This window comes from Falco peregrinus, chromosome 11 (genome assembly GCF_023634155.1).
Source record: "Falco peregrinus isolate bFalPer1 chromosome 11, bFalPer1.pri, whole genome shotgun sequence".
Classification (NCBI taxonomy): domain Eukaryota; kingdom Metazoa; phylum Chordata; class Aves; order Falconiformes; family Falconidae; genus Falco; species Falco peregrinus.
In genome coordinates this window covers 33,116,890-33,132,488 of record NC_073731.1, presented here as the reverse complement: position 1 = coordinate 33,132,488, position 15,599 = coordinate 33,116,890, and the positions used below count along the sequence as shown (strand labels likewise).

The 15,599-nt window shown below is 43.0% G+C and overlaps 1 protein-coding gene across 6 annotated transcripts in view; it reads right to left on the bottom strand.

Annotated features, from left to right (window-relative positions):
• The window catches only part of TTBK1 (tau tubulin kinase 1), a 122,895-nt gene that overhangs the window by 78,852 nt on the left and 28,444 nt on the right, over nt 1-15,599 (bottom strand). For all 6 annotated transcript variants that reach the window (XM_055816016.1, XM_055816017.1, XM_055816018.1 and 3 more), the window contains one exon: nt 2,032-2,105. In XM_055816016.1, coding sequence (XP_055671991.1) covers nt 2,032-2,105 — 74 coding nt within the window. The remainder of the gene's footprint in view (nt 1-2,031; nt 2,106-15,599) is intronic.

The following is a 15,599-nucleotide window of genomic DNA, read 5'->3' as shown; positions in this document are numbered from 1 at the left end:
CTTGGACACCAACTCTCTTACCCAATGGTAACAGGGAAAGGCAGATTTTTTTCAGAGCTGCACACTGTGCCATAATTTTCCCCAGCTGGTCTGGGATACTGCCTCAGGACACCTGCTCTCCAGAAACAACCCAAGACATGTGAATAGCCAACACTGCCCCCAGGAAAAGACACACACACAAAAAAAGAGCATTATTTTCCAAATAAACACCATCAGGCTGGCTAAGACACAGAGCAGATGCAATGAGTTGCAAAGGTTAGAGTGGAAGCCTCAGTCCCAGTGACTGAAAAGGAAGGAAGGATTGCATTACACAAGTCAGAGGGACACATAAAAAAACATGTCTCAGCAGACCTTGAAGTTGAAGGAAAATTTTAGCCTGAAGAGTAAAGGTGCAAAACTAATGCTTTAAGTGTCTAAGTCTTCATTTGCAAATAATGAAATGATTTTTAGCTCTGCCTACTCTACGTGCTCAGCTACATAGTCAAGAACAGGCTAGAAAGTAAGAGATTTTGTGCAGAGCTTTTTCCAAGGTATAGTCATCTTCATCAGGTTTGTTAAGGACAGGACTGGTGATTTAGGAGCCTTGTTCCATGAGCTCCAGATTAGCCCTTTCAAGACTCATATTCACACCCACACTGCAGCAGCGTCAATAGCCAGAGCTGGTTAGAGAGCAAATGTTTTTTTCCTACCCATAACAGCAGAAGGGATGCCAACGGTGTGTGAAAGGCAAACCCAAGCACCAGGAATTTACTGGTTTTATACATCTGCCTTCCAAGTAGAACTATCGCTTCAAAAGAATCAGAAGTTTATTTTAAAGTATTGTGATCTTCCTTCCAGTTTATGCAGCAGCTTACTTCTCATTACTCAGTACTTCAACCTTCTTGCTTTTCTTCAGCATGTCCTATCACCCGAATGATATATAAAGAAACATGACATGGGCTGTAAGCTCATCAGGGCAAGGGTAGGCTTGTATTGTACAATCATACAGAGCTTTGCACAGCAAAGCCCTGATCATACAAGCTGTGAGAGAGATAGGACAATTCTCCCTGTCAACTCTTATGTCAGGTGCTGAAACAGGTCAGCTTCCAAGGCAACTGTGTCAGAAAGAAGCACCTTTATTTTGAAAGTATTCCTCTCAAGCCAGGGACAAACTCCCTCTCCTTAAAGGCCTTTCTTCTATGTGTTTTTGACTCTGACATCTCTTCCCACTTGTTCCCCTCCAACTCTTTCTCCTGTGACTGTATGCTGTAAAAGAAAGCTGCTTTCAGGAAAAAGAAAGCTGTTTTCATGACAGTACCACCATTTTTGGGCTCTGAAGATCTACCTACTTATGTTTTCTTGGTTTCATGCTAAACCATGCAGAGATCCCTGCAGCTCCTGCTGTTATTGTGGCTTGTGTAGACACCAATGCAAGACCTCAGCTGGCTAACCCTGATAGGAGTAGCTGGCTGTCTAGCTGGACAGTCACCATGTGCTGGCTACCCAAGTATTTACTCATATTGACTTAATATCAGCAGTGTTCAAACAGGAGAAAACACTTTCAAAGCTGAAGCCAAGCTACGGCTGAGCTTGGTAGAGATGGGGGAGCCAGAGATCACTTCCTTTCATAAAGAAGACTGTGCTGCTGGTGTGACCCCTGGCTCCCACTGCACTCTGAGCTCTGATACAAGACATGTATTTCGAATGTTGCATCACCAGCTCAGCAGGAGATATTTCAAACAGGTGGCACTGCTGCACAATACTGTGGGTAGCTCCTGCAAGCTCCGAATTGAGTGCTTTTCCCAACAAATTGACAGAAAGCTATCTTAAACAGAAAAGCAGAGCTACTGAGTATCTTTGCTCCTCTTGATAACTGGAGCTATCCCAAGGGATATCAGAGCAACATCACCCTTCTCACAGTTTCCCACTCCACCCACTTTCTATGTACAACAAAGTCTCTACACCAATGCTTGGCCTTATTCTCTCACTGTAAATCCTTCCCTGTTATGCCATCTCCATGGGAGGGGGGGAGAGGGGAAGTACAGAACTCACCTGAAGCTGCATGACCACATAATTAAATTTTTCATTCCTTCCACAGCCAATAAATCTGCAAACATGATCCTTCCCTGAAACGAAACAGCAACATACAGAATGGAATGTAAGATAACAACTCTGTGATCACAATTTTTAGAAAAATGGTTTCTGATCAAGGGCTTGTAACCGTAAGTGGCATCAGGCAGGGAGTTTTGCAGACTGATTTTGTTTCTACTTCCCAGTCTCATAGCTCAAGAGAGTAATGACATTCAACAATAAAACTGCCTGTGAAACAGCCTTGAGTGGAAATCAGTGTCAGGGATCCTCGAAACCCCAAACTGACACAGGGCACAAGTAAGAGTGTGACAAACTGCAGTTTATCCTATCACCATGTGCATGTAACACCACTACAGCTGCCACTATCCCTGAACTAAACCATGGGTAGCACACATGACCACATGATTTCACAGGTTCACTGGCAGCATGCTTATGCTCACTACACCAACTTCGCTCCATAAATGCTTTTACACAATCACCACTGCAGTTACCTATTAGCATTTCTTACCCTGAAACAGCTAAACTAATGCTACTTCAACATGGACAAACCCTGATTTTAATAGTCAGAAGCATAAAGATGCTTATGGAAAAACTCCATTGAAACATTAAAGCAATTTTATAATAAAAAAAAGAAATAAGGCTGGACAATTTCTGGCATGGTGTTAGAACCAACCAACCACCCTGCAACATTCTGCTAGTCCTCTAGGTTCCTTCTCTGTGGTACAAAAGTGCTGCTCCAACACCTACATTTCATCACATGGCACTAGGCAGAACCTACCTTTAAAAAAAAAAAAAAAAAAAAAAAAGACAGAATGGAGACTGGTTTCAGATCCTGACCTGTAATGGATTTGTGATGGTGTGCTCTCTGTATTAGCAAAAGGGGAGGTATGATGCATGCATTCCTCTAATAGCAGACCACTGATAACAGAGTAAAGGTTGATGCGCACCACAATGATGAACATTTGGTTCCTGGTGGGGTTTCTAAGCAGGGAAATGGGCGAGTATCATTGCATAGCTTTGCCCTGCATTTCTTTGTAGCACTTGAACAATGGTGATTTTAATTAGTTTTTAACCCGAAGCTTATTGTTTGATACTTCCCAGTTTTAAGATAAAAAAAGAACATGAATGTATACAGTAATCAGTAATTGCTTTTGCCTGCAATAACCCTGAGACCCTGCTATTGCTCTCATCATGCACACAACAGACCTAGGGCATCAAAAACTGTTTGGGACAGCAAGACGTGACAGAATAGAGACCTGGAGGGCAGCAGGAGACAAAGCAGCAGCTTTCTCACTAGAAAACCAGAGCTTTGACCAGAGCAATACATATAGCTGTGGAATATGGAGCTCCATCACAGGCCTTTCAGTAAAAGCATCAAGAGCCTGCCCTCCAGGGCCCAGCAGCATCCCACTGCAGGGCACCCACACTTTCTCTCCTACCACAAGGAGATAACAGAGCTGCTGGCAACCAGAACTGGAGGGACAGAGGCCTTGGCTATCCCTTGCTCCCTTTGGAAGAGCAATCCTAAAAATACTAAACCTAATAAACCAACCAACCAGCCAGCCTGCCCACCCACTCATCCACCCTAGTATCCACCTATAACTGGTTAGATAAGCAGCAAGGTTATAAGGCCGCAGATCATTCATGGCTCTGGCACAAACTTAAGGACATTGTCCAGTTTCAGGACTGGGTGTGCAAGACCATGCTGAAACCATCAAGGAATGTCACAAACCACCGTATTTCAGGAAAAGATATTCAGAGATCAGGAAATTACCCTGTTCAGTATATAACAGGGCAGCTTGCACACTCTTCCTTGGTCCTTTTTCTCACATATCAAGCACATATCCTGTGGGTGGCCATGAGTACTGGGTGCCACTGGTTTCATACTACCTGCAAAATCATTGCAAGTTCAAGTGTTGATTTCAAAACACAGTGTTTTGGTTTTCTGAGGGAATTCCTTGAGACATTGTCTGGATGTAGCACATGTCCTGGCCTGGGCATAACCCAGAAGGGACCGGCCAGCAAGCCTCAACTGCCCTACTGCCTCAGCGTCTTCCTGCTATGGGTCCCAATACGGACCACCAGATTTGTGGCTGCAAAGTCACAGATATATCTGGATAACCTCAGCAAGAACAAGTTATGCTGCTTCAAGAGATTATGATACCCACGTGCTTCATCAAACTGGCAGCCTGCACAGGTCTCAGGCAGGGTGGACAGGGCAGTGCAGGTCCACACTCATCTCAGACCTGACTCCTTTAAGTTTGTACAGATTCTCACAGACCAGCCTGGCTTACTTACAGACACACTTTGCTTTGTTTTGCCTTTCAAAGCACCAGGAGATAGATATTGAGGCAACAACCAAAACAATGACTCTTCTACTGGCAATGAGAGCTACTGTGTGGTAAAAAGGGTAAAATACTCCAATTTTTACTTGCTTTTATTGTTCTAAACAATTGCAATAGGCAGGACACCATGTGCTTTTTATTGCTGTAGAACTACAGACAAGAACATTAAAACCAATCCTCTGACAGGGAGAACTAGGCCACCTAAATCAATCATTTCAGCAAAACAGAAGTTGTAGTGTCCAATACACTTGATTGTGACTGAAGATACACCCCTGCTAATTTGGTACTGCCTTTTGTGATTTAGAGTATATTCCTGAGACTTTATTTTTTTAAATCAGTTTCCTCCATTACATTTTTGTTTCTGGATCACAACATTTTACAGAAAGAAAAAACATTTACATTTTTAATGTATTATCTTTGAGAACTGTATGCACGTTTAGGCCAACAACGTTTCTGCTTACTATAATTTTTGAAAAATATGAACTGACTTACATCTTGATGACCCACATCCCCAAACTGACTCAATTTTATACTGAATCCTCCTTTTCAGGCTAAAATGGGTTCCTACCTGACCAGTTGGTCTTGGGAATTCAGACTCTCCCTAGAACAGCTCTCCCATGCACTATTCTGCAAACAAGCAACACCAGGAAAAGAAGAAGAAGAAAAGGGGAAAGGGAAGACTGTAAATTCCTGCATGAAACAAAAAGAATGTGACAGAGTGTAGAGAAAGCAGGCCGTATTTAGAGGTGGTGTATGTCCAGCCAGCTGGTAATATGTATGGGATAAATGCTTGCAGCATCAGTGCTTCTGGGCTTCCAAGGCTTTTACCCATTTTTCAAATAAAGAAGTCACCAGATTATAGCTGTTTCCTCTCCTGGAGGACTTCATGCCATGCTGAAGTAGCAGATGGAGGCTGACAGTCAAGTGTGACTTTGGGATTCCTGCAGATCAGTCCTGAGGCTGATTAGAATTATGAAGCCCACAAGGACAATCATGTTAATAACATCCTGTGCAGCCAGGATGAGGGAGCCATCATACTTTCCTTTAAGGAAGAGGAGATAGCCCTCTTTCCTTGCACACGCCCTCCCCAGGCATGAAGATCATAGTACAGAGAGCAGAAAATTGTATTTTAATCCAGAAAAATATGGGTGTGGGGGGGAAGTTTTGTTTTTCAAGGTATATTTAGTATGGGGAGCCTCACAACTGTTCTACTGCACTAACTGCCAAATCACACTTGCTTGTTGTCTAGACTGTTCCACTGAACAGCCACTCTGATATTACAGAGGGTCACAAGCTCATACTTTAGCAAGTAAGTCCTCCATGTGTATTTGTTTATTACTAAAGAAAAAAGCACCTGTCTTCCAACAAAGTAAAGGAACAGAGCAAGAGATCATGAAGAGTTTTGGTCTGTTAACTAACTAACATAGGTTGGGGGAATAAATTAGCCTGATGTTCACTAACACTAACCTGAGAAAAGTTTCAGAGAACATGTGTTTTATTTTGTTTCACATGTATTCATTTTTTCATTTTTCTATGCATTTAGTTAAGGCAATGTTTTAATGTTCACCCATAGAAAATTTTTCTTTCTATAGTTGCCTTTAAACTACAATGCACATAATAATCTCCCATATAATCCTGGGTAAGCAATACAAATGCTTCATTACCAAAAGGATCTTTGCCATCCTTGTTCTGAAGGAACTTAAAAATTACAGTCAATACCCATGTCCTCATGTATAGAAATAACTTCAAGTAACTGGAAAACCCTTCCATCGTAGGATAGATACTCATCACTTGTAGAGATATGATTAAAACCCCCATGTTAATACTTAAAAATTTCATTACATGAAAAACTTCTATTACACAGCACTTAAAAAATTAAATGATGATCCTTTTGTGTATTTTTCCACATAGATCAATTTCAAACTGCTAGAAACCAATACTCATTCCAATCTTCGACTCGTTTAAGCTCTTAAACATTCCTAATGTATTTTCAATACAGCAATGAAACTAGTCAAATAAATACTAAGAAAGAAATACGTGACATTATCTTTGCAATTAGAAGTATCTTTTATTTGTTAATAGATTCCATATTCCCAGTATTTTCACCTGCAGAAAACAAATAACCACTCTTCTCCCCAAAGGAGTTCAAGATTTTAGTATTTTAAATTTATGCTAAAATTATTTTGTGATTCATCTTCATAGATGAGCTGTCTTACTGCTAACAGTCCACCCAAAACACTGAAGACACTTTTACTGCATAGATTATCATAATTCTCATGGCAATTATTATTATACTTCTAACTATTACCTTACCAATTCTTGCATGAAGTTCAAAAAAGCCAAGTGTAAGGTCCTGCACGTGGGTTGGGGCAATCCCAGGGACAAATACAGGCTGGGCAGGGAATGGATTGGGAGCAGCCCCGAGGAGAAGGACTTGGGGGTCTGGCGGACAAAAAACTCAACATGGCCCAACAATGTGCGCTTGCAGCCCACAAAGCCAACTGAATCCTGGGCTGCGTCACAAGAAGCATGGCCAGCAGGTTGAGGGAGGGAAGTCTCCCCCTCTACCTCACCCTGGTGAGACCCCACCTGCAGTACTGCGTTCAGCTCTGGGGCCCCCAACACCAGAAGGACACGGACCTGCTGGAGTGGCTTCAGAGGAGGCCATGAAGATGCTCAGAGCGCTGGAGCACCTCTCCTGTGAAGACAGGCTGAGGGAGTTGGGGTTGCTCAGCTCCAGGGAGACCTTACAGCAGCTTCCAGTACCTACAGGGGCCAACAGGCAAGCTGGAGAGGGACCTTTTACAAGGACATGTAGCAATAGGACAAGGGGGAAATGGCCTTAAACTGAAAGAGGGGAGACTGAGATGAGATCTTAGGAAGAAATTCTTTACTGCGAGGGTGGTGAGGCACTGGCACAGGTTGGTCGGGGAAGCTGTGGATGCCCCATCCCTGGCAGTGTTCAAGGCCAGGCTGGATGGGTAAAGCAGCCTGGTCTAGTGGAAAGTGTCCCTGCCCGTGGCGGGGGGGTTGGAACTAGATCATCTTTAAGGTCCCTTCCAACCCAAACCATACAATTTCCTCTGCAGTACAAGACCAACACTGGCATAACTGTGCGAGTCCAGCAGTGGCCACCAGACTGGTTGCAGGAAAAGGAGAATGTGACATTCAAAGAAAGCGTCAGAGAACTGGGTTTGTTCAGCCTTAGGAAAACAGCAGAGGGGGATCGAACTGCTGGTCAGAGCCACCTAACAGAAGAGTGCTGAGAGGATGGAGCCTGACTTTTCTCAGAGGTGTATAGAGAGGCATTGGACATGAGCTGCAACATGGCAAATTACATGGGAGGATGGCCAAACCTTAGAACAGTGGCCCAGAGAGGCTGTGGGATCTCCACCCTTGGAGATCATTCAGAACTTCACTGGAAAAGACATAGAGCAACCTGATCTATTTCCTTCTCCTTGGAGCAGGAGGCTGTACTAGAGACCCCAAGAGGTGCCCCACTGTGTCAAATACTCATTTTTCTTTAAAACCTGCTTTTGCATCAGCAGTGACCTCTGACCTCTATAATCACAAATTCAGCTTAATTCCAGAATGATCAGTCAAGTTTGGTTTTATTCAGGTAATACATGAAGTATCAAAACTTATGGTATACTGCTGGCCCAAAATAACCAGCGTGGCACATACAGCACAACACAGCAGCTCAGCCCTGAAGACAACTGCATAGGAAAAGCCCAAGCGCTTAGTGACATAACTTGCTTGACTTGGCACTGCCAAGGTCTCTATTACATGCCCAGTTGTGGACATTTAGCTATACAGTTGTCTCATCAGCATTTGGAAAGCTGCAGCTGTTTCTCATGCTCTGCATTACAGACATCAGATACATTTTACAGCTATTGTCTATTTTATTCACCTGTTAACATTGGTATCAGGTTTACCAGCTTATCACAGATTTTGTATTGTGAGCATATTGAATTCACTGCTGTACAAATATTCTAAAGAAATGGAGGATCCATCAGGACCAGAAAATGAGTGTTATTTTCATCATCTTCCAACTTTACTTGAAAATAGCGTCTGTAGCTTGCAAAGCTGACTAGGATACAGTTTTCTTTCATTTGCAGTTAGCAAGTTTCATCTCTGGCCAGACAAACTAGCTGACTTCAGGGCCTCGTCAACTCAGCTGGAGACGAGCAGTTTTCAACATGAAAGAAAAAAATTCTATGCTGGAAGTAAGGCTTAAATAACTACATTACCCAATAGTAATCAACTAGGATTTAATCAACTGCGTTAACCTGGCTAGTGCTTCTGTAATAAATGAATGAACTAATGGGCATAAAAACAAAAGGCTGGTCATCACCTCCTAAATGAACAGTAAAAGGTAAAACTGTCTGACTTTGCATGGCATAATTTCCTCTTCTTGTTTCCCAAGACCACTAAAAACTTTAAGATGAGCAACTGATACCAGATCCCACACAGGGCAAGGCAGAATAGTGAAGGAGCAAGAATTCAACACTGCCTTAAAAAAAGGAGCGTTTTAAATCCTCTTTCATCCATCCTACGTCCTTCCCCCATCCCATGACACCATGGTTGACACAGCAAATATGTGGCCCAAATGCCAGTTTATTCAAACACCCATAGGACTATTCCACATGGAAAAATGCAGTGCTGGGCAGAGAGGCTAGAGCTGCATCAAATGCCTGAATGTGCCACTCTCTAACAGCCTAAAAACCTGCCAAGGGTCATTTACCCAGCCTTCCAGCCTTTGCAGACAGCTTGCTTACATCAACCTAGCAAAATCCTATAGAAACATATAAATGTGTGTACAAAAGTAACAGAAACTGAACCACAGAGATTTAAGGCACCACTTTAACACGAAAAACTCATATATGCAAAAAGAAAAGACTAGGACTGGCAAATGATAAAAAGCAAGCAAGATCCCTTTTCTTCCCTTACTCTTTTAGGGAACTCTTACCTGTCCAATCCCTGGCAGTAAACGGGGAACAAGCAACACAGACCTACTTCACTACCTGCTGTAATAAAATCAAGTACTCAAAAACTACAATGCCTGCGACCAGGCTGCATCTTGCACAACTACTCAATATGCAGAAGATCTCTGCACTGCAGAATAAAATTAATCAGTCCTACGCAATGAGATTGGTTATGCTGAAAAGAAGGCATTTACAAAGAGAATGACACACTGAAGAGAGCTTAGGAATATCTGGCTGCCAAGTGAGGTCAAAGGCAAGTACCTGGGGCCTCATAGCCTCACACCAGGGCAAAATTGCCACCACAGATGAACAGAAAACAGTGCTCAGGACCAAAATAATCTGGCCATTTTAACTGACAATCTGACTATTAGGTTGCTCCAAGGAGAATCCCAGCAAAGGAAACTGAATGCTGTGGCCACATCCGTAATTTTGGGAGCCTGTGGACCAGAAGGCATCTGAAGTAAACGCCTCATGAAAGATCCTCTTTCACAGTCCTAGTCTCACAAGCCCTCAGAGTGCTCCCAGAGAGACCTATCAAGAAGTGGGTAAGGACCGGGTGAATTCTTTTGAATTTAAAGCATCTGCTGCTAGGCCTCACATAGCCCCAGCTGAGCACCTAGAGCAGACACAGTGCCTGGTTTGGCATGTAAAGATGGTTTCCATACCCTGCTCCGCAGCAGCCTGAAAGCTATGGAAAATAATCCACTGGATTTAATCAGGGATACTAGTTCACTATTTCTGCAATTAAAACTGATGTTGGAAAGGCAGACTGACACTGAGACAGCCGAAGCCAAGCACCTCAAAAGCTGTGCAAGAGCTGTTCCAACAGAGCCATTGTGTTTTGATTAACCTCAAAGACCTCAGAGATGGGAAACACAGTCTGGATAGTATTTCACAGATGCTCCTTTGCCTCCTGAATGCTGCTCCACAGCAAATCCAGGGTGGGGGAAAAAAAGGTCACAAAGCGAGCAGGTAGGTTTCCATCTGTCTGTTTTCCAAAGGGTTAGAAAAGCACTGAAGTTGTGGGAAAACACCTGCTCTTCTAGAAGTGACAGGACTCCTCCTTCCACATGTTCAATCACAGGAAACTATCCCATTTTTCTTCCCCATGACTCCAGAGAGCAGGAGTCTCAGAGCCCTGTTTTATAATAGAAATGAGGTGTTAAAGCAAGCCCCCATACTGCCTTAAATCACAATTACCACATCAGGTGTTGTTCACAGAGTGGCTTTGGGTCATTGTAAACTTTTCTGAGCAAACAGACCCAGAAGCTCCATTCCAGATGCACACCAAATAGTCCCCAAATCCTAAAGGAGACAGCCCAAACCAACAACTAGTCCCTCAGACACAGGGACCAGATTAAAACTAACATAAAGCCAAATTCCCAAAACAAATGCTGTTTAGTGTTAAATCCCCAAGCCATATATGCTGGAGATGTATAGTCCTGAGTCACTACTTCTATACACTGATCTGCTGGTACTATACTGCTCATTAGCGCAGACATAGCTTAAGAGGGTGAAGAAAAGGCCCTTCTTGCTCTGGATAAGCAAGTTGATAATTTATTTAACAACACAGGTCTTATTTCCATTTGCTTTTCAACATATGTCATCAAAAGGCTTGTCTAAACAGCAAGACAAGTGCAGATACAACTAAACCAGCAACCTTTTCTGCTGAAGGCAAGTTGTATCTGCAAGAAGTACTTTGCCAATGCAGCTTAGGCTTGGTTTCAGAATGCTTGACTGCAAAGTAGAAAAGCCCAGTAGCTTAAAAGTATATGCAAATGGTACAATCATAGAATGGTTTGGGTTGGAAAGGACCTTAAAGATTATCTAGTTCCAACCCCCCTGCCATGGGTGGGGACACCTTCCAGTAGACCACATTGCAATCATATACAATTATCTCATTTAAAGGTAGTTTTACAGTAGTGATTAAGATAATAAAATGATGGCTTGATACTAAAATAGTATTCTTCTGACAGGGAAGTTGTATTCGTGCAGAAGTTCCCTGTACAGATGTGCCAAACCACCCCTGAAACAGTTTATGAATTTGTTACAGGCAAGATTTTCATCCCTAGTAGGACAATTCTCTATTAGCAATCTATAAGATAATTTTTATTATCTTTTTTTATACTATTACTTTGATTTATTATCTCTACACTTGCCAACTACATACACACCTTTCTTATTGCTGCACACCATTAATTTTTCATATCACTTCCATATTGTTTGTTGCTTACTGCATGTTAGAAATAAATATGTATGTAAGAATTTATTACTGCAGAAGTCTACTCTCTGATATGGTTACTAGGACTCTCCATGACACCCAGTAGCTGGGAACTGCACAGCAGCCTTCTTCAAGGATGGAAAATTTTCTGATCCTCCAGGTAAACTTAGTCCTGTTTACTCCTTCATCCATGGAAGGGACAGATGAGCCAGAGATAATCAAGCCCGACAGAAGTGGTGAGCAACCCCTCCAGTCAGGCTGAAAGGGTACTGTGGGAAAACCGCTTGGAGGGGGGAAATTATAGAAAATCGGGACCTAATACAAGTTGTAGAATTATAACAACCTTTTTAGGGAAAAATACAGTTGCTGCTTTGGGATGGTTGGCAGGCATGGAATCTACTCCACCATGATTCCCTAGGCAACACAACCTGCTATCCTAGAGGAGCAGTGGAGGGTGGAGTGGAGTGGAGACACCTCAGCCAGGCTCTGCTCTGCTCCGTGCAAGGCTGGAAACTTGATGGTACCATACAGCCGATAAGCTGCATAGCAGCTGTCAGACGGAAAATATGTGAGATGTCTGTTGCTGGGCCAACAACTGTGGCACAACTATTCTCCTTAGATGAACCTTGCTCATTATAATCTCGTTATGATACTAACACGCACCTCCATCCCAAAGTTACCCACCTCCAAGGTATGACCACCTCTCACCAAGCATGCACTTTCTATTTCTTATCAACTATGTCTTTAAATGAGAGAAGTTTACACCAATTAATAATGAAAGAACGTATGACTAAAGTCACTCAACCTCCACCTGAGCGTAAAGAAAAGTATAAAAAGTGAATGAATGAGGGGAGAAGTTAAGGAAGACTCCATCATAACTTCTGGGATTAGTTGACAGGCTAAACCTGTCTTCTCCCCCATAGGGATGCCTGTTGGGTAAGAACTTTGACTTATGCACACTACTAATTAATTCTAGCTGTCATTAGTAATTAAGGTTTTGGTTGTATATAGTTTGGTTGTATATCACTTCAAGCTTGTTTTTGCAGACAGTTCCTGTCACCAGCAATCACAAATGTTAACTTGTCACGATTTTATAATGAAGAGTGTTATTCTGTGAACTGTTAGTGTGAGCCCTTTTTGGGCGCTGGCAGTTGCCAGCAGCGGGTAACACATTCAATCAAAGTGGGCAGACCCGCTGAGGGGTCCCCCTGATGCTGTTGGCATGTTTCCCTGAATGGCAGCTGAATTGCCCTCCGATCCAGCAGGACTGGTCAGTGAAGGGTCCCTGTAATGGGACGCTGACAGACTGGTCGGGCACAAGGCTCTCAGCTTTCCTGGGGCGCTGATAGACAGATCAAACACCTGGGGTTGAGAGGATTTCCCCCCCACCCTTTCACGTGACAGGTACTGATAAACAGCAAAGGACTTCACCTACAGCAGACAGTAGACAAACACATGGTACAATCTCAAGTAAGAGAGAGGTCCAAGGTCATAATTTGTTGTGGTCACACTGCTTCTACAACAAGGTATTATTGCCAGAATGCCACCACATGGTAAGGATTTGGAAAGACTGCCTTGTTTTCAATGGTGACTCCTCATGGAAGAGGCCTGGCATCATGGAAAATCCCATCTGCTCATGCTGCAATGATGATACAGGTAAAATCAGGCACTGTGGAGGGTGCAGGCCTCCTTGAGCAGCAAGGGTGGTAATACACATTGTGTTACTGAGGTCAACATTCCTAATTGTAGCAAAAAGAGAATGCAGTTTCTCTGCTCCCCAAGCAAGCTTACCAACACACACTGAGAAAATGGCCGTGTCAGAAGAGTGAAACAACAGGATAACGTAAGCCAAACAGTGTTTGACAAAGATGAAAAAAAAATGTTATCTTGTGGTGCTCTGATTAAAATTGGCCAGATAGAGTAGCACCAGAGAGAATGTCCTGAGCCCTGCAAGCCCAGCCTGAACAAGGAAATACTACAGCAACTCTGTGGGACAAAGAGGTTTTGATTTTCACTAAAATAGTCCAAGAAAGGCAAGATAAAGACAGAAATTTTGCTAGAAACTTTTTGGGTAAATGTGTAACAACAGGACAACTGAAAGCTTCAGCTCATCACCTGCTTGAGCAATAAAATCTACAAGCTGACGTCTCAAGTATGTTTCACCCAAAGCCTAAAAGGGCACCACTGCTGGCAGCTCACAGCCCCAAGACAGTACAAAGATTTGGAAGGTTGGTCAGAAGATGATCTATGATCCTTGCAAGTAAGAATACAAAGACATTAATATTTAAACAGATAAAGAAAAGGCATTATACAACAAGAAAAATAAAATCAAGTTAAGAGGAGGACAGTATGACTCTGCAAGACTGTTGAGAGATACTGAAGTGGCAGTGATCTCACATAGCCCAGCACAAGTATCACAGAATCATTATGCTGGAAGGGACCTCTTGAAACGACCTAGTCCACCTGCCTCGCTCAAGCAGGGTCAGCTAGAGCAGGTTGTCCAGGGCCACATCCCATTGGGTTTTGAGTATCTCCAAGGACAGGGACCCCACAACCTCTCAGGGCAACCTGTGCTAGTGTTTGATCACCCTCACAGTAAAACAAGTGACCACCCTCACAGCAGAAAACTACACACGCTGCTTATTAGAAGGTATACTCTCTAGAAGAGTCATTAACTGACCAGTTCCCCAGTTGTTCTGTGTGGACTACCAGTGCAGGAAGGAAATGGTGAGGGACCTGCAGCTGTGTTCCTTATGTGGCTATTCCAGAAAGTGTCTCAGAAAGTCTTACTGTTGGCAACAGCCTGCAGTTCAAACCACTCAGGAGCTACTGCACTTAAGAGGTCAAGCTGCACGCACATCAGGTCCTGAAGCAGGTCTGCACTGTGGGCTAATGGTCAGCCTTCTCTATCCCAAGCTTGGTGAAGCTGTAGCAACTTGGAAGACCCTGATCAGAAGCTCTGAAAAGAGCAGCAGCTCATTAGTGCTTTAATGTTGGTGTGATACTTAAATAGAAAACAGTAAAGCTGTACTACTTAAGAGGGACTGCAATGTTCAATTCCACCAGAAAAGCACAGAGGCATTTCAGACAACACTGCTCCTTTGCTTTTCACCTGGAAAACCATGAACCGGTGATATCACCTATGGTAATACCAGCAACTTACTCCATCCACCAACTGTTTGGTTAAAGTCAGTGTCTCCCTTTCTGAAATGTTTCTCACCTCTTCACCACAGCTTACAGTGAAAACATACACAATACATGATTCCCAACTCTCACAACCTAATTTCTTATTTTAACTTTATCATTTATTTCAGAAAGGCATTTGGGGATTAACCTTGAACCAAAAAAGCTAAATTCTTCACAGAACAGCTTGATTTGTAAAAATATGGCTGAAGTAATTTGTCATTCTTAAATGCGGACAGATGATGCATAGCCAATTCTGCTGCTTCTCTTTTCTGTCCCTTAATATTTGCTAACTGCTTTGCCAAAGGATTTTCCCAATCCACACACCACCCCTCCCTCTCCCCAATTGCCAGGATCATGCTGCGTACAACTGTGGGTGTTTTTTCAAGCACTTGGTATTCTCAACTATTTTCCAGAAATAAACACTGATGACAAAGCACAAGATTTAGTTAACACCTTGCACATTTTCTGATGCTAGTTCTGATTTGGTGACTTCAGGTCATACTTTTCAAGTATTCCCTGCCCTGGATGTAACACATATTGACACTACCCAGCACGATAGCGTCGTCTCTTGGTATTCTAACAATCCACCTTTCTACACAGTCACACCCTCACTCAATTCACAGCAGTTCCAAGTGTACAATTAAATGCAAAAATCTAAATCTCTGCCTTGCTTGCCCTCACTACATTGCTTTCAGCCCTCAGCCACCTGCTCTGCTGTTCTCTGGGAGCTCTGTGTATCCAGGCCTTTCACAGATCCACAGCAAGCTTTCTCCTAATGACCTGCGTTAATTT